The sequence below is a fragment of the Protopterus annectens genome, chromosome 3.part0, assembly GCF_019279795.1.
Source record: "Protopterus annectens isolate FY-2018-M chromosome 3.part0, PAN1.0, whole genome shotgun sequence".
Taxonomy (NCBI): Eukaryota; Metazoa; Chordata; order Ceratodontiformes; family Protopteridae; genus Protopterus; species Protopterus annectens.
This window is the reverse complement of record NC_056731.1, coordinates 271980356-272004390: the sequence shown is the minus strand read 5'-3', so window position 1 is coordinate 272004390 and position 24035 is coordinate 271980356. Positions and strand designations below refer to the sequence as shown.

At 44.7% G+C, this 24035-nt stretch overlaps 1 protein-coding gene across 3 annotated transcripts in view; it reads right to left on the bottom strand.

Moving 5' to 3' along the window:
• Positions 1-331: 331 nt before the first annotated feature.
• Positions 332-24035, bottom strand: part of AZI2 (5-azacytidine induced 2) — a 1152833-nt gene continuing 1129129 nt past the window's right edge. For all 3 annotated transcript variants that reach the window (XM_044064752.1, XM_044064755.1, XM_044064753.1), the window contains one exon: positions 332-809. In XM_044064752.1, coding sequence (XP_043920687.1) covers positions 445-809 — 365 coding nt within the window. In that variant the 3' untranslated portion in view covers positions 332-444. The remainder of the gene's footprint in view (positions 810-24035) is intronic.

Sequence of the window (24035 nt, the reverse complement as noted above, 5' to 3'; positions counted from 1 at the left end):
AACCTTTTCAGCACATTTCTACCAGGAATGCAGGAATTTTCTTTGATTACTAAGTTTCATTAGCTAATAAAATAATTTCCAAACAGATGCACATTAAATGAATAATCTGAACAAACCTCCACCGTTATGTTTGGAAGTGAGGGAAAGTTACTTTTAACATCATCCTAGACTACAGTGCATGTGCAGTCACTTTATAAATTAGATGGAGTATGTGCGTAAATATCCTTGCTCATTCAACACCCACTCTGCAAAGACGACCACAGATGTAGAGAGATGGAATGTTAACAAGAAAACAAACGAAAAATAACTTTAGGGATTGCAAAATAAAATGTACTATTTAGCCAACAGTTTATTACCTACATTTTTGTTTTGCAAATTCCACAACCAATGATGAATGTTACATATGCATGTACATATTATACACATTTCAAATAATTTTGCTTCTTAGTCCATAAAATTAACTGGACTAGGTGTTGTGTTACTTCTTGTTTCCCAAAACTGGATGTCACTTGGTTTTGGTGGGTTAGGAACAACCCATGAATTGTCATCCAAAGAACTCCTATGGTATGAATTGTGCTCCTGGAAAGTAGCACTCCCAACAGGATTTGGTCTCGGAGCTGTCCATGGGCTGAAGATTTCATCTGGAGTCATGGCTATTGCATCCAACTTCAAGGGAAGGGTTACTGCACTAAACAGCACATTGCCTTCATTTAAAGTCGTGTAAGGTTGTCTGAAAACAGAACCGGTCATTTGTACTTTACAATTCTGCTCCACATCGTCTTCACACTGTACTGGCAGATGAGATATAACTGTAGGGTGAAAGAGAAAAAAAATAGGAAAAATGCATAAATTGTTCCAACAGGAAAGTACAGATATGCAATTACTTAACATATGAATATAACTGAGAGATTCTCTTTCAACAAATGATTAACTTGGAGTACAGAGGCAGCCCCCTTTCTTAACATTCCCGCTGTCCCTCCACACCTACAGTTCAGTTAGACCTCTATGACATCCTGAACCGCACAGTTTCCATCTTATTGACTGCTCCTTTTCAGCCTCACACTGGCTTAATCCTTCCGGACAGCTCCTCTGGCACTCCAGTGGAGGAAAAAAACACTTGATAGCTCTCTCAATATCCAGGCAGGTGAGGAATGCAGGCAATAAACACAATGGCTAGGGGATTCCATCCAAGTTGTTGCCAGTCCTCAACGCAGGTTTATTCAAGTGCCTAATCTTAAGCCCTTTACAAGCAAATAACATGTAATAAGCATTAATAACAAGATAGAAAACTGCAATGATGACTACAACAAAACATACAAGCAAAGACCAGCAAGAATGATGCAAGTACCAATTTACATAAACAGGTTTTAAATGACCACTTAAAACCTTAGTGCCAGACGTTCCCTTGGCTAGACAGGCAGTAGGTTCCAAAGGTTTGGGCTTTCAGAAGTAAAAGATGGACTGCGGGAGGTTTTGCACTGCACCCTTGGGCCCACTAACTTTCCTAGACTGGCAAAGCATATGGCACAAGAAGGCTGATGCCAGGTAAACTGTTGCTTGGTATGCAGATGTTTGTAAGGCTGGCAGCTGTAGAACTCACTTTAGGGTGGGGACAGACTATAGAACCTGCAACACTTATGTCAAACAAGCACGTATTGTACTAACACATGCCTGGTGAACAGGATGCTTTAAGAAAGCAGCAAAAGGACAATAAAAAAACAAACAAGTACAACAAAACTGTACAAACACAAACATGAAAAGATTTGCTTTTATGGCTGCAACCAGCAGGCCATAATCAATACATAAAATAATAATAGACTTGACTGGAAAAGGACAAGAAACCATGGGAACATATGAAAAGGTAGGGCCAAAAGTAATAATGAAGGCTGAAGAAGTCACCGTTGAACTCCACAGTTTTCTTAACTTCAATTTTCTAAGATCTGTGAGAGGAATCAATGCTCTTTCCTTCCAACCTTTTCTCAAATACATGGAGATTTGAGAGATGCTTCTCACTTGTGCTTGTTTTTCTTTAGTGTTAACTGAATAATCCTGGTCAGGGTCCTGGTCAAAGGAACAAAGTACTGCTGCAGCTGTGGCCCTTAACTAATTGGAGCATGAGACAAATTTCTAAAAATTGTTGCCATTAAATTTCATTCAGATGGAACACCCTGAAGTATAAATATAAATAAGACAATTTGTCTGTTGATTGGAGTTGTTTTGCAAAGGTTTTGGTGAAATGGAATGGCTAAAAATCCTGACTTATATACACCAAGTCCAAGATTACCATTTCTCTGAATATATTTAACAGGGGGCCTGCCACTCTTCTCCTGTATTTTTAGTCTTTTTTTTCAGTGCACTGGAAATGACATTTTGAGTCAAGAAATTTCAGCACAGAGTGACTGTGCCAAAGCCTGCAAAATAACCCTGATATAAAACTGACAAATCATGGCCTTGAAGAAGTGAAAATCGTAATGAAGCAATGTTGTTGTGTCTTTCGGCTTTTCCCGGTTAGGGGTCGCCACAGCAGAACTCCGGTCCGCTAATGACTGGCAGTAGATTTTTACGTGCAGAGTTGCCAGCTCTGACGCACAACCTTCAACGAAGGTATACCCATTCACGCATGTCTCCACGCAGAAGACGCTCTAGCTGAGAATCGAACCGGACAGCGTCTTACTGTGAGGCGACAACACTACCGCAGCACCACCACCTCAGTTTTTGTAATGAAGCAATGTAAATTAAGAAAATGAAATTTCTCACCTGCTTTAATAAGAAAAATCTGAAATTCATCAAAAATAACACTAACAACAACTTGGGGCTAACTATTATGCACCACAACTTTTTTACACAGGGACACAAAGAAGCAAAGCATTACTGCACAGGGTCGAGTCAAAAGACTCGAAAACACTTGCATGTCACACACTGAGAAATACAGCAACATTTAAAGTAAATAAACTTGGCTCTCACCCTCTATCAATGAATAGGGCTTCTTCAGTCAAATTAGTTCAATGTTCAATACAGAAACAAAAACAGCAACCAATCAAGTTCACCATATCATGAATAATTAATGCCAATTTATCATTTTAAACTTACACTTACTTTCAATGTAAAAAAAACTAATATATTAATATTATAAATACCAAACAATTGACACCAAATGTCTTCAAATACATTTAAAAAAATACATGACTCGCATCTTCGTTGTCCTAGATTTTAAAACACTCAAAACAGAAAGCCAATCATTAATGCCAGGTTCCTTAGCCGCATTCAGCTTCAACTGCCAGATCTTCTTTGCATTCCAACAAGTGTTCACTATCACCCCTTTTTCATCTTTCACCACTTTAACAATTACGGAAAAAAGAAACTTCCTATAATTCTTGCACTGAACTGAATGCTTATATACAGCATTACAAACCACCTTATTCACATCATATAAATGCACATAAATCTGACCCTAAGGCCATCTAGTATTTTTTTTTCTTTTTTACACTAACTGTTGCTATATTCCTGAGCATGTGACATTTTGCTATTTTGGTAAGAAAGTTACATGTTTTGTGCTTTGGTTAAACCCTTACACGTCAATGCAGTCCAAACATGTCTGATGCAAGTCCTATATCAGTTATACAGCTGGATCATCACAATATCAGATCTCTTCTTTTTGACTTGTCTGTAACCCAATATTTCCATGGTGCTTTGGCCTACTAGTCCCAACACCCCTGCCCTTATACAACATCTACTCAAAGTCTTGCACCATGAGGTAAAAGTCGGAGCAGATAAGCATTTAAGCAGCAGTTAACTTAAAAATTAGTGTTATTAAACAGATATACTATTGAACCTTCAAACCCACAAATGAACTGTTCCACTATAAAAGGACTGTGTAATTAAATAAGGTAGAAGGTTATGAAGGGGAGGGAAGAATAAGGTTATTTTACTTTAAGAATAAGAAAAAAAAAAAAAAGAAGTTATGTACTCACCATAACATTCCGTGTTTGATATCCATCTCGCCATTCATTCTTACTTGGATGGGTTTGGAGCTGATCCTCTGCTTAGACTCAGCCAAATACACAGCTGGAAGTCTCAAACTTGGCTCTTGGCAGGTAGGTATCCCATGATGCAGTGGTGCAACTCTCCAGATCTTGTTTGCTGCTAACATACTAATGAGTAACTGAGTCAAGGAGCTCATATAAAGAGGAAAGATAACCACCAGGCCCTCTAGGAGTCCTTGGACGGGGGAAGGAGGGAGGGGTCGTAAGAATGAATGGTGAGATGGACAACAAACATGGAACGTTAGGGTGAGTACATAACTTCTTTATGTTATGTTGTCTTATCTCGCCTTCATTCTTACTTGGATAAGACAGCTTCCCTAGCACCTTTTTCCCCGGGTGGCTCACAAGAGTACACCTTTGAGCACAGTGGAACCAAAGGAGGCCCTGTCCCTGGAGGTCAAATCCACTTTGAAATGAGCGATAAACGTATGATGATTGGCCCACGTAGCTGCAGCACAAATACTGTACATAGACATTCTGGCCTGAAAAGCAGATGATGTAGCTAATGCTCTGGTTGAGTGACTCCTAATTCTGAATGGCAGCTCTGTGTTATTGGAGGTATAGACAAAGGTGATGCAAAGAGAGCCAATTTGAAAGGGTGACTTTAGAAACTGGCATACTTTTTTTCCTCAGAGAAGGAGAAGAATAATTGATCAGATTTCCTGAAATCTTTAGTTCTATGCAAACAGAATCTGAGCTGTCTATGCACATCCAACTGATGGAGTTTATACTCTTGTCTTGTTGCTACGGTTGGGGAAAAACACTGGGAGCTCAATGGACTGACTGATATTGGATTGAGAACAAATATTAGGTATAAAGGATGGATTAGTTCGCAACAATACCCTATCCTTATAAAAGATCAGATATGGAGGTTTGACTGACAGTGCCTGCAACTCTGAGACTCTTCTGGCAGATGTTTCGGCTACTAGAAAAATGGTCTTCCAGGAAAGAAATTTGAGGTCACAAGATGATGGCTCGAATGGTGGCAATGTAAGTTGAGATAGGACAAAATTTAAATCCCAAGGAGGAAGTGGCTCTTTAAAAGGAGGTCCCAATAAGGAAGCGCTTTACCCAGTCTGTGTGACATTAAGTTAGGAGAATGGTCACCAATGTGGAAATTTGAAACTGCAGCTAGGTGGACCCTAACAGTTGCTGCAGCCGAGCCTTGCCGGAAGAGTTCTGCCAGAAATTCTGGAATGGACTGAATTGGCACAGAAAAAGGGTCAGTGTTTCTATTTTGTGCCCAGTGAGAAAATCTTTTCCACTTGCTAGTATATAGTCTTCGAGTAGAAACTTTATGAGAGGACATCAATATGTGTTTGACTGCAGGAGTAAAGTTTTGAAGCCTGACTATTCTTTTGTCTACACCTTCACTTCCCAATTTAAAGTGCACCTGACATATGTCAGAAGGTCTGGAACTTGGTCCAGAGTCCACGGCATCTCCTGAAGATGAAGCCAGAGGAAGGGGAACCAAATCTGCAGAAGCCAATATGGGGCAATGAGAATCATCCTGCTTCCCAAGGAATTTGCTTTCTGGATGACTTTAGGTATGAGAGGAAACGGGGGGGGGGGGCATAAGGAAGTCCCGAGGGCCAAGGTGTCTCCCCCAGTGGGGGGATTAGAGCAAAGCAGCTGCTGCACTTGGCATTCATGGGAGTGGCAAAAAGATTGCAGCAAGGCTGACCCCATTTCCGGAAAATCTCTTCTGTTATGTTCTGGTTCAAAGACCACTCGTGAGGCATTAATATTGCCCTGCTGAGCTTGTCGGCTATCGCGGATCTCCCAGGGATGTGCATTGCTACTAGAAAGCATTGGGAAGAAATTGCCAAACTCTCAGAGCCTCATGACAAAGTGGGTATGATTTGGTTCCTCCTTGTTTGTTTATGTACCAAACCACCGACATATTGTCTGACTGTATAGCAATTATCCACAGCGGAAGAGAGTCATGGACTGCTTGCAATGCCAGAAGCACTGCTCTCATCTCTAGAACATTGATATGCAAGTGGGCCTCGTGGTCCTGCCATATACCTTAGACCATCCTTCCCAGATAATGCCCCCCCCCCACCCTATCTGGGAAGCTTCCGTGGTCACTGTAGCAACAGGATGTTGTGGAATAAAGGGTGTCCCGATAGTCACATGGTTGGACTGGATCCACCACCGTAGGGCCTTTTTGCATGACTCTATTATTCTGATCAGGTGGGACATAGGAAGCTCTTGAAGCGACCATTGGGAGAACAGGAGCCATTGAAGGATTCTCATATGTATCCTGGCGAGAGGAAAATACAGTTGTGTACACTTACCATAAATGTAGATGTTCGAGTGCATTCACTGTTGCAGTTCATCACACTTGGCTTATCTGCCTGCAGGTAGCCCTCAGTCTGCCCAAATACCCGAGACTTTGTATTTCTGCATCGGATGTTGTCGCTCCAGGACTGACGTCAGGTCGTCATGGGTATAAAACATGCAGTCGACGCCATTACATCAGTTTTTCTTGACCCAGATGTCAGGAGCCCCCTAAACAGGAAGCAATTACATGGTGTGGAACACCCCCAGCAAAAAGCAAATACCAAAGATATATGGTATGCCAAACAAAAAGGATAGGTAGAAGTAAAGAGAAGTCAGGGGGCTGGAGGGAGGGTAACCACGACTGCAACAGTGAATACACTAAAACATCTACACTTATGGTAAGTGTACACAATTGTACTATGTGCTTTGTGTTTCACTGTTGCAGTCATCACATTTGGGTTGACTCCCAAAGCTGAGGTTGGGTGGAGGCAGTCAAGAAACATTAGGGCTGGCAAGCAGGCCCTGTAAGACTGCTGTAGCAAATCCAGCTCTGGATTTAGAAAAGATAGGCAAAGTGGTAATGCTTGGTGAAGCAGGTTTCCCATGATGTTTGCAGCAGAAATTGATGCAGTGTGCTATCCATGTAAAAATGGTTTGCCATCTGCCCCTGTAGTCAAACTGACTAGCAGCTGGTCAGATTTTCAGAAAGGTTTAATCCTGTCCAGGTAGAACCTAAGCTGCCTGTGCACGCCCATGGAGTGCTGGATCCTTTCCACTGTATTCTGAGGACTAGGGAAAAAAGGTTGGCAAATGAATGGATAGGTTTAAAGCCACACTAGATACCACCCTTTGGCATAAATGATGGGTTAGTCCTGAGGGAACCCTGTCCGCATGGAAGATAATGAAAGGTTCCATGGCCATACGGGTCTGCAATTCAGACACTCTTCTTGCTGAAGTGATGGCTAGGAGTAAAGTTGTTTTCCAGGAGAGGGATTTTAACTCTGCTGAAGCAGCAGGTTCAAAGGGTGGAAGCGTGAATTTTTTCCAAGTTAAGGTCCCAGGCTGGACTGGGAGCTCTCCTGGGAGGTCTTAAATTTCTGGCTCCTCTCAAGAACTGTTTGACCAGAGGATGAGAGAAGAGGGGTGGCTCAGTATTATAATGAGCTGATATGGCAGAGGCATGAATCTTACTTGGAGAAGGATAGGCCTTTGTGGAACATTTCTGTTAAGTACTCTAGTACATGAGGTAAGCTGGGCACATTTCTGTCCATTCCTTGAGACTGGCTCCAAGAACAGTATCTTTTCCACTTTTCTAAACAGGATTTTCTACTAGTAGGTCTTTTTGCCTCCAGGAAGACATCCAGCACCTGTTTACTCAGGGTTCAGGGGATGAACCAGGCTGCTAGGTTCAGGGTTTGTAAATGAGACAGCAGGGAGGGTGTCTGAGGCAGGTGTCAAGGTGGCAGTACTATCAGACTGCGCAAAGGTGGGTACCAGTGCTGGCAAGGCCAGTCTGGTGCAATCAGGATTGTCCTTGGCTTGTCCTCTTTGATCTTTAGTAGAATCTTCGAGAGAAGGGGCAGAGGGGGAAAAGCATAGATTGAGAGGTTTTCCCATGTAAAGGACAGAGCATCCACTTCCCATGCTTGGCTCTGGGGAGTTCTGGTGCAATATTTGTTCAATCTAAAGTTTTGAGGGGAAGCGAAGAGGTCCACCTCTGATGCCCCCCACCCGTGGATCAGCAGCTTGAATTATTTGGGTTCCTGTTTTCACTCATACGGGTCCATTAGATTTCTGCTTAAGTCATCTGCCAGTGAATTTAGTTTGCTTGGCAGGAATTGAGCTTGTAGGTGCACTTGGGTGCTCAAGGCCGTGTCCCCCAGAGTCACAGCTAACCTGCAGAGTGGGTAGGAATGGGTTCCTCCCTGCTTGTTTATGTACCACATAACTGTGGTGTTGTCTGTCTTTATCAATAGTTGCCCTGGAAGAATAAGGCGTTTGAAGGCTATCAGAGCATTCTGTACAGCTAACATTTCTTTTTGATTGATATGCAGGTGCATTTGCTTTGGGCTCCACTTGCCTTGAATACCTTTGTCCTGCCATGTGAGCCCACCATGCATAGTCTGTTGTTAGGGTTTGGGCGACAGGGGGTAGAGTAAAAGGGAGTCCTTTGTTGTGGTAGCAGGCTTCTGCCCACCAAAGAAACTCTGCCCTTAGGCAAGAAATGATAGGAATCATGGTTTCCAGATCCTGAGAAAGTTGACATCAGAGACTTTTTAAGTACCACTGACATTTCCTTATATGCAGTTTTGCATATGGAATTGGTAGAATGCAAGAGGCCATGAACCCTAGGACTTGCAGTATTTTTCTTGCAGATAGCTGGGTTTTGGTGGCCAGTAGATTGAAGCAGTTTGTCAAATATACTTGTTTTTCTGGAATGAGGAATGCCATCTGGGAAGTTGTGTTCAAGCTTGCTCCCAGGAATACAATCTATTGGCTGGGTACCTGATGTGATTTCTTTTCTTTGATGGTGTACCCCAGTGAAGTTAGAAGACTCTTTACAAATGTCAGGTGCTGGAGTAGCAATTCTGGACTGTCCGCCTGAATCAGGCAATCGTGCAGGTATGTGTAAATTTGAAATTTTCTCTGCCTGTAATATGCAATGGCTGGAGCTACGCATTTTGTGAATACCCTGGGCACAGTAAATAAGCCAAAGGGAAGTGCAGAGAATTGATAATGCATAGAGCCTGCTCTGGAACGTATGTATTTCCTGCAAGATTTCCTTATGGGGATGTGCAGTTAAGCTTCTTTTAAGGCTAGGGTGGCTAGCCAGGAGTCCTTGGCTAGCATAGGAAGCAGCTGTTGGAGAGTAAGCATCTTGAACCTTGGAACCACCAGGAAGGTGTTGAGAAAAGACAGATCCAGGATACAGCACCAAGAGTTTTCTTTCCTGGGGACCAGAAACAGTCTGGAGTAAAAACCTTGTCCCCTATGCTCTGCTGGGACAGGTCGAATAGCCTTGATACTGAGAAGAGAAAGTACTTGCTTTGGGCCTCTGCCCACTGGTTTGGGGGAGGTCTGGCCATCTGCTTGGGGTTGGCAGTGAGTGGAAGTGGAATCTGTATCCATGGAAAACAATGTTCAATACCCATCTGTCCTGGGTGATGTACTCCCTGTTTTTTGCATGTAGGTCAAGTTCTCCTCCGAAGGGTGCAAGTACTTGGGCAAGGCTTGGAAGAATTAAGGATAAGTCATTGTGAGATTTTACCATAGGATGTTGGCTTACTACTCCCTGTTTTAGAGGTCGGAGCACTCCATTGCTTCGATCTGTGCATAACCTGAGACTGTAATTGTGGTGGTATGCTGCCCCTGGGTTGGGACTGGAAAGGACCAGTTATTTGAAGGCCAATGCTTACTGAACCTAGTTGGCTGTACCTGTAGGAAATAAGTAAAAGTTTGCATAGATTTAGCTTTTTCCTCAATCTTTTTGAGGACTTCTGCTTTATTGCCAAACAGGCATTCTTGATTTAGTGGTGCATCTAGTAATTTTGCTTTGACATAGTCTGGCAAGATATGTTCCTTAAGCAAAGCATACCTTCTAAGAACAGGCCCAGTGACAGCAGCCCTGCAAGATGCTTCTAAGACATCAAAACCACATTGCAAAGTATGTTTTCCGACTTGGTTAGCAGAATGCATTAACTCTTGTAAATCTTTATGTTCTGCACAATCAGGAATCAACATAATTTTCTGTTTAATTAGCTCCATAATATGTTGCTGATACTTTAACATATGAAACTGGCAATTTAAAGCCCTGATGGCAAGAGTAGCAGAGGTGTATATCTTCTTACCTTATCTATCTAAAGCCCTAGAGTCCATGTCCGAAGGGGTAGGGCTTTTGGCTATTGTAGCCTTAACGCCTTTAGGTCCCTGGGAATTGGTCTCTGGAACCGTAGTAGGATTCTTAAAGAGAAACTTGAGGGAGTTAGGTACTCTGTAGTATCTGTCAGGATTCATGGCCACTGGAGACAACGTATCAGAGGTAAAGCTGGATTCCAAGAAGACATCTACAATCTCCAGAAAAGGGGGTATAGCTAGAGGCCTGTGCTGAAGCAAGTCTAAAAATTCTCTGAGTCTCTTTTTGGACTGTGGGTAGTCCTGGCATTCCCAGCTGAAATGCTCTCTTAAGGTATGCAAGGTTTCACCAAAGGAATGTCCTCTGGAGGGGAGGCAGAGGGGATGGAATCCTCTGCATCTGAATCCTCATAGGTAGATAAGGGAACATCCTGTTAATCCGCGGGATCAGAGTCATCAGGCTCACGGTCTGTAGAATCGGAAGGAAATTCAATCCTTTGACTCGGGGGGGCTTCCCCTAATTAAAGTTATGAGGTCTTCCACCATTCTAAGCATTTGTTTCCGTGGCATGGGAGCTTGAGCATGCGCTTTGGTCATCGGTTTTCTAGGCGAAGTGCGAACTCTAGGCCTGAGAAACTCTGTAGTTTTAGACAAAAACGAAGATGTCTGTTTAATACGAATATCAGAAGGTTGGAATACACCCTCAGAAGCTGGTGCCTGCACAGCAGCTCTAGACCCATCCAAGGTAGAGACATCCACAGGATCCATAGTCAAAGAAGCAACTTGCGGCATTACCGGACTCTGAAAGGGTCTCAGCAGAGGCTTGCAAATCTGTATAAGTGGGTATCAGGGGTTGCGAAGGTGCCTCACTGAGCTGTCTGTCTTTATCCTTATGTTTTTTCAGAAGATCGGTATTCGGATGGCTTATCGAAGTCATTTTAGAATATGGAGAACAAGAGCGAAAGATTTTAGCGACAAAAATAGCCAGACGACAAATAATTCGGGCAGTGAACAAGGCATAAAACCGACAGTGAGGAGTATCGTGGTCTGGGCCTAAACAGATGGCACAGTAAGAATGAAAATCTCTGTGAGGTATTTGCTTTCCACAGGCCAGACAATTATTAACTTTTTCTGACATCGGTTAGAGCAAGAAAAAAGGATCCCCAACGGGGTACTTATCTTTTAGAGACTTCAGGTCTGAACCCCGAAAAACGAAAACTTTAGGAGGCGGCCGACCGGCACTTGCGAACTGCTTCTGCTTCGGACACTGCAAGGCAAGAAAGACTGATGTAGTGGTGTTGGCTGCATGTTTTATACCCATGACATCCTGATGTCATAGAAGAAGCGATAATATCCGACGCAGAAATCCCTAGACTCTGGTATTCAGGCCGACTGAGGGCTATCTGCAGGCAGATAACCCAAATGTGATGATTGTAACAATGAAACATGAAGAACATCTGCCTCAGAAGCCGGTGCCTGCACAGCGACTCCAGACCCATCCAAGGTAGCGGCATCCGCAGGTCCCATAGTCGAGGAAGCATCTCATGGCATACCAGACTTCAAATGGGTCTCAGTAGAGGCCTGCAAATCCAATGAAGTGGGCATCAGGGGCTGTGAAGGTGCCTCACTGAGTGCCGGCAGAGTGGCGACTAGCTTAAATGATGCGTCATCGTCAGTTTTGGACCTATGCGGTCTGTCTTAGTCTTTATCCCTATGTTTTTTCAGAATATCGGTAGTCGGATGGCTTACTGAAGCCATTTCAAAATACGGAGATTGAGAGTGAAAGAATTTACTGACAGAGAGCCCGAAGACAAATGGTTTGGGCATTAAATAAGGCATAAAACCATCAGCGAGGGATGCCGTGGTCTGGGCCTAAACAGGTGATGCAGTAAGAATGAAAATCTCTGTGATACATTTGCTTTCCACAGGCAAAACAATTGTTACCTTTTTCTGACATTGGTTAGAGCAAGAAAAAAGGATCCCCAATGGGGTACTTAGCTTTAGAAGACTTCAGGATTATTCAAATCTTAAAACGAAAATTCAGGTACTGGCCGACTGGTACTTGCGAATTGCTTCTGCTTCGGGCTCCTCGGCAAGAAAGACTAATGTAATGGCATTGGCTGCCTGTTTTTATACCCCCTGATGACCGAACGTCAGTCCTGGAGCGACTTGACTGACGGCTATCTGCAGGCAGATAACTCAAGTGTGATGACTGCAACAGTGAATCACGAAGAACATCTAGTATTATGGTTGAAGCCATTGTCCCTAGGAGTTTCAGAAAGTACAGTTGTATACACTTACCATAAATGTAGATGTTTGATTGTATGCACTGTTGCAGTCATCACATTTGGATTATCCCTGTCAGGATAGCCCTCGGCCGGCCCTAACTCCAGAGGCTTAGTATTTCTGCATCAGTTGGTGTCGCTTCAGGACTGACGTCAGGTCATCATTAGTATAAAAGTAAGGCAACCGATGCCATTACATCAGTTTTTCTTGACCTGTCAGGAGCCCCGAAGTGGGAGCCAGGTTATGGTGAAAGAACCCCACCAGTAGAAAGTAAATACCAAAATGTCCCTTATAAGGAGAGAGAGAAAGAAGAGAGGGATGGAGGGAGGGAAACCAGGACTGCAACAGTGAATACATTCGAACATCTACATTTATGGTAAGTGTACACAACTGTACTATGTTCTTCATGTTTCACTGTTGCAGTCATCACATTTGGGTTGATTCCCAAAGCTGAGGAAAAAGGTGGAGGCAGTCAAGGAGACTAGGGGCTGGCTAACATGCCCTGCAAGACTGCAGTGGCAAAGCCTGCCTTGGATTTCGAGAAGATAGGCATGTGGTAATGTTTGGTGAAAGTGTGAAAAGATGTCTAGGTGGCAGCCTCCAGAATGTCCCTGGTGGGGACTCCTCCGAGAAAAACTGCAGAGGTGGAGGCTGCTCTGATGGAGTGAGTCCTGACCCCCTTAGGGGAAGGCTTTCCGTGTTGCTTGAACAGAAATGGATGCAGTGTGCTATCCATTTGGAAATTGTTTGTTTGGAGATGGCTTTGCCCTCTGCCCATGCAGAAAGCTAACCAATAATTGATCAGACTTTCTGAATGATTTAGTCCTGTCTAGATAGAATCTGAGCTGTTGGTGCACATCTAGAGTGCGCAGGATACTTTCCCCCTTGTTTTGTGGGTTAGGGAAAAGGTGGGCAATGGATTGGTTGAGAGCCACAGTGGGCACCACATTGGGCAGAAAGAATGGGTTAGTCCTGAGGGAAACCCTACCAGCATGGATGATGATAAAGGGCTCCACAGCCATGAGTGCTTGTAGCTCGGAGACTTGGCAGAAGTGATGGCCAGAAGAAAAGCGGTCTTCCAGGAGAGAAATTTTAACTTTGCTGAAGATGGTGGTTCAAAGGGGGGGGGGGCAGGGTGAGCTTTTCCAACACAAAGTTAAGGTCCCAATCTGGGGTAGGTAGCCCCCTCTTAGGAATTGTTTGATCAGAGGGTGTGAGGAAAAGGGGCTGTTCAGTGGGAAAATGAGCAGAGATAGCAGAGGCATGAATTTTAATAGAGGAAAAAGAGACCACTGTGTAGCAGGTGAGCTAGGTAATCCAGGATGAGAGGTAGCGAGGGCTGTGCTGTATCGGCTCCCTTAGCCTGAATCCAGGTGCAGAACCTTTTCCATTTGTCAGCATAAGACTTTCTAGTGCTAGGGCATCTGGCGTCATGTATAACATCTACAACCTGTTTACTGAGGTTGGTAGATTTATCAGTGGTCCGGGAATAAGCCAAGCTGCAAAACTGAAGGTCTGCAATTGGGGATGCATGAATTCTCCTTCCCTCTGGGTCAGGAGGGTTGGGGTCTGAGTGAGATACCATGGTGGCAGTGGGGACAGGCTGCGCAGCAGTGGGTACCAGTGCTGGCGAGAACAGTCTGGAGCAATACGAATTGTCCTTGGTTTTTCCTCCCTTATTTTCAGCAGTACCCTAGTGATGAGAGATAGTTGAAGAAAGGCACAGACCGATAGATTGACCCAGGGGAAGGACAGGGTATCCACTTTCCAAGCCATACTGTGATGCTCCCTGGTGCAGAAAGTACAGTTGTGTACCTACCATAAATGTAGATGTTGTGAGTGTATTCACTGTTGCAGTCATTACTTTTGGGTTATCCTGCTGGCAGGCTACACGCAGTCGGCCTGAATTCCAATGTTCTGGTCCAGCGTCGGTTGCTGTTGCCTCTTCCCTGATGTCAGTGTGCCAGGGGTATAAAAGATGCAGCCAACGCCATTTTTTTCAGTTTTTCTTGCCCCAGATGTCAGGTGCCCCCAAAAGGGTAGGCTAATTATGCCAATAAATATACATGCACTAAAGTAACATTTCCTTCATCTAAAAGCCAATACACCACATAGGTTGTATAGAATAGAAAAGTACAGATAAAACCCAGCAAATAAAAGGGGGACGGTGGGAGGGTAACCTGGACTGCAACAGTGAATACACTCGAACATCTACATTTATGGTAGGTACACAACTGTACTATGTTCATCATCTTTCACTGTTGCAGTCATTACTCTTGGGTTGAATCCCAAAGCAGAGGATGGGTGGCTGGGCTAAATAGGATTAGGAGAGGCTATGAGGCCCTGCAGAACTGCAGTGGCAAAGCCTGCTCTGGATTTAGAGTAGAGAGGTAAGTGGTAGTGCTTTGTAAAGGTGTGCACTGAACTCCAAGTTGCAGCCTCTAAGATGTCTTTGGTTGGTACTCCTCTGAGGAAGGCTGCTGAAGTGGCTGCTGCTCTGGCAGAATGTGGCCTAATGCCCATAGGCACTGATTTGCCATGCTGTGAGTAGCAGAAACGAATGCAATGACATATCCACTTAGAAATAGTCTGTTTTGAGATAGCCTTTCCTTGTGATCCTGCAGCATATGCCACTAAAGGTTTCTCAGTCTTTCTGAAAGCTTTAGTTCTGCCCAAGTAGAAGCGTAGCTGTCTGTGTATGTCCAAAGAATGCAGAAGTGTCTCACCCTTGTTCTGTGGGTTTAGATAAAAGGTAGGCAAGTGAATGGCTTGACTGAGGGCCACACTGTGGACACCACCTTAGGCATAAATGTAGGGTTTGTCCTCAGAGAAACCCTGTCTGGATGAAAAAATGATAAAAGGTTCCACAGCCATGAGTGCCTGTAACTCCGGGACTCGTCTTGCAGAGGTTATTGCTAGGAGCAGAGCTGTTTTCCAGGATAAGAATTTTATATCAGCTGTTGAGGCTGGCTCAAAAGGAGGCAGTGTGAGTTTTTCCAAGACATAATTGAGGTCCCATGTAGGTATTGGTGCTCTCCTAGGAAGCCTGATGTTTTTGGCCCCTCTGAGGTACTGCCTTATTAAAGGATGAGAAAAGATAGGTGGTTCCGCATTGTAATGGGCTGAAATGGCAGAGGCATGAATCTTAATTGATGAAAAGGAAAGGCCTTTGTCCAGCATCTCAGTTAAGTATTGTAAATTCTGAGGAATATTTGGTACATACGTGTCAATGCCTTGTTCCTGGTTCCAAGCACAGAATCTCTTCCATTTTTCTGCATAAGATTTTCTGGTACTGGGTCTCCTGGCCTCCAAGATAACATCCATAACAGCTTTTGAAAGAGAAGTCTTCTGAATGGCTACATTATCCGCCATGTTATCAGATTTAGGGTCCTGAGTTGGCTGTGCAGGATCAGATTGTTTTGTTGGGTCAGTAAGTCAGAAGTTTGAGGCAATGTCCATGCTAGACCGTGAGACAAGCTCTTTAGGATTGGGTACCAGTGCTGGCATGGCCAGTCTGGGGCAATCGGTATCATTTTTGGCTTCTCTTGTCTGACCTTTAGGAGTACCTTGGGAAGGAGAGGCAGTGGAGGAAAGGCATATACTGTTAGGTTTTTCCAGCTGAAGGATAGGGCATCCACTTTCCATGCTTGTTTGTGATAAATCCTTGTGCAAAATCTCTGTAATTGGCAGTTGTGAGGGGAGGCAAATAGATCTGTGTCTGGGCATCCCCATTTCCTTGTTATCATGCTGAAGACTTGAAGATCCAGTTTCCACTCGTAGGGATCCATGAGGTTTCTGCTTAGTTCGTCTGCCAGAGTATTTATTTTTCCTGGCAGGAATTGTGCTTGCAGTTAACTTGATAAGTCAATGCTGTGTCCCACAAAGTCATTGCTTGTCTGAATAAGTGGTAGGAATGTGTGCCTTCCTGCTTGTTTATGTACCACATGACTGTAGTATTGTCTGTCTTTATCAGTAGTTGCCCTGGATGAAGCAGATCCTTGAAAGCTGTCAGGGCATTCTGAGCAGCTAGCATCTCTTTTTGATTGATATGAAGATGCATCTGGCTTGCGGGCCATGTGCCCTGAATACATTTTCCTGACATGTGGGCCCCCCCCAGGCATAATCTGATGCATCCGTTGTGAGTGTCTGCCTGGCTGTGGGTAAAGTGAATTACAGACTCTTGTTGTGGTGACAGGCCTGTGCCCACCATCGAAACTCCTGTTGCAGGCAGGGAATGAGGGTAATTAATGTTTCCAGGCTGTGGCAATATTGAGTTCAAACACTTTTTAGATACCATTGTAGTTTCCTCATATGCAGTCTGGCATATGGAATTAGCAGAATGCAGGATGCAATGAAGCCCAAGGCCTGCAGGATTTTCCTTGCAGATAACTGTGTCTTTGTTGCCAACTTTTTGAAGTAAGAACGTCAGTTGCCTTTGTTTGTCTGGCATGAGATAAGCCATTTGGGCAGTTGTATTTAAGCTTGTGCCCAGGAATATTACCTCTTGAGAGGGTACTAGTTTTGATTTCTTTTCGTTTACTGTGTACCCTAGGCAAATTAGTAATCTTTTTACAAATGCCAGATGCTTTAGAAGAATGTCTTTGTTCTCTGCTTGAATAAGGCAGTCGTCCAAGTAAGGATATATTTGAATTCCTCTTTGTCTGCAAAATGCAATTACTGGTGCCAGGCATTTTGTGAAGACCCTGGGCGCAGTAGATAAGCCAAAGGGTAGTGCAGAGAATTGGTAGTGCATTGAGCCAGCTATGAATCGGAGGTATCTTCTGCAACATTGTCTGATTGGGACATGCAGGTATGCCTCTTTTAGATCCAAAGTTACGAGCCAAGCCTTCTTGCCCAGCATGGGCAGAAGTTGCTGCAGAGTCAACATTTTGAATTTTGGAACATCCACGAACGTGTTTAGTATAGACAGGTCCAGTACTGGTCTCCAGTCCTTTCTGGGCACCAAGAAAAGTCTTGAGTATAATCCTTGTCCCTGCTCTTGCTGTAGTACCTGTTGAATGGCCCTCATATCCATGAGGGATGTAATTTGCTTTTGGGCCTCTGCCCATTGATTGTGTGGCAGATCTGGCATACCTTTTGCCCTTGGCAGGATGTGAAAGTGGAACCTGTATCCCTGGGACACTATGTTCAAGACCCAAGTGCTTGGATCTGGCAGAGGAACGTAATTGGGACTGTTTCCTGTATGGTTGTGATTTGTCTTCTCTGCTTTTGGAGGTAGAAGCACCCCATTGTTTAGGCCTGTATGAGCCTTGGGGCTGAGATCTGCCTCTGGGACGTCTGTATCTGCCTCTTTGTGGCCTGTCTGACACTGGAAAGGACCAATCCTTTGAAGGCCAGTTCCTGCTAAATCTGGGTGGCTGTACCTGTAGGAAATCCTTAACTGTCTGCAGGGATTTTGCTTTATCCTCCATTTTCTTCAACACCTCTTTTGCCTTAACACCAAACAAAGTATCATGCTGCAATGGGGCATCCAATAATTTTGCTTTAACATGATCAGGCAGATTCTGTTCCTTTAGCCAAGCATGCCTTTTAATGACAGAACCCATAATAGCGGCCCTGCATGAGGCCTCCAGTGAATCAAAACCACATTGCAAAGTATGCTTTCCCACTTATTCAGCTGCATGCAATAAATCCTGCATTTCCTTATTATCAGAACATTCAGAATTTGTCAACATTTTCTGTTTAAGCACTGACATTAAGTACTTCTGATATTTAAGCATATGAAACTGACAATTTAAAGCCCTTACAGCCACGGTAGCAGAAGTATAGACTTTTTTCCCCCATCTGTCCAGTGCCCTAGAATCCCTATCAGAGGGGACAGGGTTTTTTGCAGTGGAAGCCTTGACCCCTTTGGGACCTGGAGATATAGTTTTTGGGTCAGCAGCAGGGTTTTTATATTGAAATTTATGAGAGTCTGGGACCCTGTAGTATCTGTCTGGCTTAGCAGGTGCAGAGGGTAAAGAGTCAGGAGACAGGCCGAACTCTGAAAATACATCACATACAATGTCTACAACAGGTGGAATAGCAAGAGGTCTGTGCTGAAGTAGTAGAAGAAAGTCTCTGAGCCTTTTCTTAGATTCTGAGTAATCTTGGCTCTCCCAGTGAAAATGCTCCCTCATGGTATGCAGGGTTTCCCCAAAAGAATAACCCTCAGGAGGAGAGGCTGAAGGAATGGATTCTTCAGCATCAGAATCCTCGTAGGGAGGAAAAGAGTATCCCTGTTCAGAAGAAGAATCAGAGGAAACTGACACCTGATCAGAAGAATCATATTCTGTCTCTTGCCTAGGCCTCTTATCTGGAGGGGGATGGGAACCCCTGATCAAAGTAATTAGGTATTCGGCCATTTTAAGCACCTGTTTTTTAGGCATGGAAGTCTGAGTAGGAGAATGTTGTACTTCTTTCTTTGTCTTTAGAACTGCTTTAGTCTTTGCCTTTGAAGCTGAAGTTGGCTTAACATATAACAGTGTAGGTCTGAAGACACCCTCAGAAGCTAATGCCTGCTCAGCGGCTCCGGACCCATCTGAGGGAATGGTTTCCCAGTGTCCAATAGCTGGAGTATCCAGAGGCCCAGTCGGCTCCATGTGGGAGTCGGAAGCGGTCTGTGGCTCTGAGGTAGCGGGAGTCAGGGGCCTCACTGAGAACCGGCGACTGGCCTAACAGAGGCCTCGTCATCGGTTTTGGACCTCGGATGCCTATCCTTTTCCTTATCCTTGCGTTTTTTGTAAACTCTGGTCGTCGGCTGTTCCGATGGCATTATACAGTTAAATCTTCGGCCAAAGTAATGAAATGCAAAATCGAACCAACGCTTAGTGCGTTGGTTAAATCTAACACAAAACCGACAGCTGGCAACGTTGTGGTCCGGGCCTAGGCAAGGAATACAGTAAGAATAAAAATCCTTATGAGGTATTTGCTTCCCACAAGCAATACAATTGTTAACTTTTTCTGACATCGGTCTGGAGCAAGAGAAAAGTTTCCCCAATGGAGTACTTAGCTTTAATGAAGACTTTGGTTCTGAAATTCGGATTTGAAAATCTCATGAGTCGGCAGACCGGCACTTGTGAACTGCTTTTGCTTCAGGCACCGCGCGGTAAGAAAGACTGGAGAAAATGGCGCTGGCTGCATCTTTTATACCCCTGGTGCACTGATGTCAGGGAAGAGGTGACAGCAACCGACGCCAGACCAGGACTTTGGAATTCAGGCCGATTGTGGGTAGCCTGCCAGCAGGATAACCCAAGAGTAATGACTGCAACAGTGAAACACGATGAACATCTTGCTGAGCTGATGGTTGGTGTGGGAGGCAAAGTGGTCGACCTTCGGGGTGTCCCATTTTTGAGTTATTAAGGTGAAGGTTCTTTTGTCTAGCTGCTACTCGTGTGGGTCCACAAGATTTCTGATTAAGTGGTCTGCCAGAGAGTTTAGACAACCTGGCAGGAATTGTGCTAACAGGTGGAGTTGCATGGCAGAGGCTGTGTGCCAAAGGGTCATGACCAGCCAGCATACAATGTAGGAATAAGTCCCTCCCTGCTTTTTGATATACCACATCACAGTGGTGTTTGTCCGTTTTGATGAGGAGAGCCCCTGGGGAGAGAAGGGGCCTGAAAGCTGTCAATGCATGCTGGACAGCTAACATTTCTTTTTAGTTGATGTGCAGATAGATTTTCTGTGGCTCCATTGGCTGTGTATGCACGTGCCTTCCAGGTGTGCACCCCAGGCACAGTCTGCTGCATCTGTGCTGAGGGTCTGGGTGACAGGGGGTGGTGAGAAAGGTAGTCCCTTGTTGTGGGAGTATGCTGCTGCCCACCAAATAAAATCTTTCCTGGGGCAAGCTATCATTGGTATAAGAGTTTCCAGGTCTTGAGAGTGTTGACACCAAAGGTTTTTTAGGTACCACTGAAGTTTCCTCATATGCAGTCTGGCATATGGAATGAGTAGAATGCAAGATGCCATGAACCCCAGAGCTTGCAGGATTTTCCTTGCAGATAACTGGGGTGTGGTGGCTAGTTGAGAGAAGTAGGTTATCAGGTAAGTTTGCTTTTCTGGTGTAAGGAATGCCATCATGGATGCTGTGTCTAGGCTTGCTCCCAGGAATGTAATCCTTTGGTAGGTACTAGTTTGCATTTCTTTTCATTGATGGTGTACCCTAGGGAGCTCAGTAGGGACTTTACAAAGGCCAGATGCTTGAGCAGCTTTCCCTGACTGTCTGCCTGAATTAGGCATTCATCTAAATATGGGTAAATTTGGATATTCCTTTGTCTGCAAAAGGCAATAGCAGGAGCCAGACATTTTGTGAAAACTCTGGGAGCAGTAGATAAGCCAAAGGGATGTGCAGAGAACTGAAAGTGCAGAGATCCTGCTCTGAAACGTAGATATTTCCTCCATGATTCCCTGACAGGAATGTGGAGGTAGGCCTCCTTTAGGTCTAGGGTGGCTAGCCAAACATCCTTGGAGAACATGGGTAGCAGTTGCTGGAGGGTAAGCATTTTGAATTTTGGTATCAGCAGGAAGGTGTTTAGAATGGATAGATCGAGGATGGGGAGCAGGTGCCCTCTTTTGTGGGTACCAGAAAAAGTCTGGAGTAGAAACCTTGGCCTTTCAGTTCTGTAGGAAAGTGCTCTATTACCCTCACAGAGAGCAGGGAAAGGACTTGCATTTGCACCTCTGCCCATTGGTTTAGAGGTAGATCTGGGAACCCTTTTGGGGTGGGAAGTGTGTGGAAAGAAAATTTGTATCCCTGGGACACTATGTTGAGGACCCAGCAGTCATTGGTAATGGTGGCCCAGGTGCTTGCTTGAAAGGAGAGTTTTCCTCCTAGGGGTAAGTGAAGGTGGGCAGTGGAAGGGGGTGGGCGAGGAGAGTCATTGTGAGTTCTTACCAGGAGGGGGTGGCTTAGAACTCCCTGGTTTTGAAGTGGAGGAATTCCACTGTTTTGATCTCTGCATTCCCTGTTACTGCTGTCTGGGGGGTCTGCTTCCCCGGGGTCTGGGCTGAACTGACCTGGTGGGAGCAAAAAAGGACCAATGCTTGGAAGGGCAATGCCTGCTGAACCTGGGTGGCTGGACCTGTAAGAAATCCTTAACTGTTTGCACAGATTTAGCTTTTTCTTCCATCTTTTTAAGACCCCTCTCTGCCTTAGTGCCAAATAAGCTGTCTTTGTGCAGGGGTGCATCCAATACTTTCGATTTAACATGGTCTGGCAAGGGCTGTTCCTTAAGCCATACATGCCTTTTAAGGACAGAACCAGTGATTGCTGCCCTGCAAGAAGCTTCTAGGGCATCAAAATCACAGTGCAAGGTATGCTTAGTTACTTGACTTGCAGAATGCATCGACTCTTGTAACTCTTTAGATTCTGCACAAGCAAGAAAGGAAGACACATTTTGTTTGAGGAGTTCCATGGTATGTTGGCTGAAATTTTAGCATATGGAATTGGCAATTTAGTGCTCTGATAGCAAGAGTAGCAGAGGTGTATACTTTTTTACCCCATCTGTCTAGTGCTTGGGAATCCCTATCTGAGGGGGTGGGATTCTTAGCAGAGGTTGCTTTAATTCCTTTAGGCCCTTGAGAAATTACCTCAGGGTCAGCAGTAGGACTTTTGAAAAGAAATTTGTGTGAGTCAGGGACTCTAATACCGGTCAGGTTTTCTGGGTGCAGGAGGGAGGGTGTCAGGAGTCAAACTGGATTCCAGGAAAACACAACATCCAGGACTGGGGGAATGACCAGGGATCTGTGCTGTGGAAGATCTAAGAATTCCCAGTCTCTTTTTAGACTGAGGGTAGTCTTGACATTCCCACTGGAAATGCTCCTTTAAGGTATGAAGGGTTTCCCCACAGGAAAAGTCCTCAGGCAGAGAGGCTGAAGAAATGGAATCCTCTGCATCAGAATCCTCATAAGCAGAGTGGGGTTGCATGTCTTCATATTCAAATGCATCAGAGTCATCAGACTCCTGTTCAGACAAAACTACTGGGGACAGATCTTTTTTTCTTTTGGAAGGGGTAACTTGGCTTCCCCTGATCAGCATGATAAGAACTTCTGCCATTTTAAGCATTTGAGACTGAGGCAAGGAAGCAGGTGCCTGAGCTTGGGTTGTCAGTTTCTTGGGTGTAGTTCATACCCTGGGCCTTAGAAACTTGGTAGTTTTTGAAAGAACAGTGAACACGAAGAAGTCGTCACTTTGTGCAAGAATCGGTAGTGTGAAGTACTTCCTCGGGAGCCGCTGCATACTCAGCGGCTCCGGACCCATCCAAGGGAGATACAACCGCAGGATCCTTAGTCGAAGAGTTCTGTGGCATACCGGACTCCAAAAGGGTCTCGTTAGCGTCCTGCAAATCCAAAGAAGTGGGCATCAGGGGCTGCGAAAGTGCCTCACTGATGACCGGAGAACTGATGACTAGCTTAACGGAAGCATTGTTGGTAGGTTTGGACTTGTGCAGTCTGCCTCGGTCTTTAACCTTATATTTGTTTGGAAGATCTGCTGTCAGATGGCTTACCGAAGCCATATAGGAAATCGAGGACTGTAAGCAAAAATATCTAGCTACAATAAGGGCCCGAAGATGTATAGTTCTGGCATTGAACAAAGCACAAAAGCGACAGCGGGGGATGCCGTGGTCTGGGCCTAAGCAAATGACACACAGTAAGAATGAAAGTCTCGGTGTAGTATTTGCTTTACACATGTGAGACAATTGTTAAGTTTTTCTGACATCAGTTAGTGCAAAAAAAAAAGGATCCCCAATGGGGTACGACTTCAGCTTCAATTTGGAAGATGAAACTCAGGTAGCAGCCAACCGGCCCTCATGCGAACTGCTTCTGCTTTGGGCTCCACAGCAAGAAAGACTGATGTAATGGCGTCAGCTACTTTACTTTATACTACTGACGAACTGACGTCAGTCCTGAAGTGACAGCAACCGACGCAGAAATACTAAGCCTCTGATATTCGGGCCGGCCGAGGGCTACCCTGGCTTTGGGTATCAACCCAAATGTGATGACTGCAAAAGTGAAACACAAAGAACATCTACCTCTCCCTTTACTGCAGGAAGAAGGTGAAGTATTTGCTGAATGAGAATTGAAATTCTATTTGCTGGAAACCCTGTCTAGGTTTGCACCTAATGAAGGTAATATCTTGACAGGGCAACAAGGCAGATTTCTGTAAATTGACTGTTACGCCTAACTGAGCACAGATTTCCAATGTCGCATACCTGGCTTGTTGACGCAGATGCTTGGTGGTGGCAGTTAGGAGCCAGTTGTCCAGATACAGAAACACTTGGAATCCAAGGCGTCTCAAGTGAGCCTTTATTACTGCCATGCAATTGGTGAACACTCTGGGGGCTGCAGTGAGACCAAAGGGCAGAGCTCGGAACTGATAATGACTGGCTCCCAGCCAGAAGCATAAATGACTCCTCGATGCTCTGTCCATTTTTATGTGGTAGTATGCATCTTGGAAGTCTATTGAGCACATCCAATCATCCTTCCCCAAGAAGGGAAGTATTGACTGTAGTGTCACCTGACTGTAGGGTCACCATTCGGAATTTTGACTTTTTGACAGATTCGTTTAAC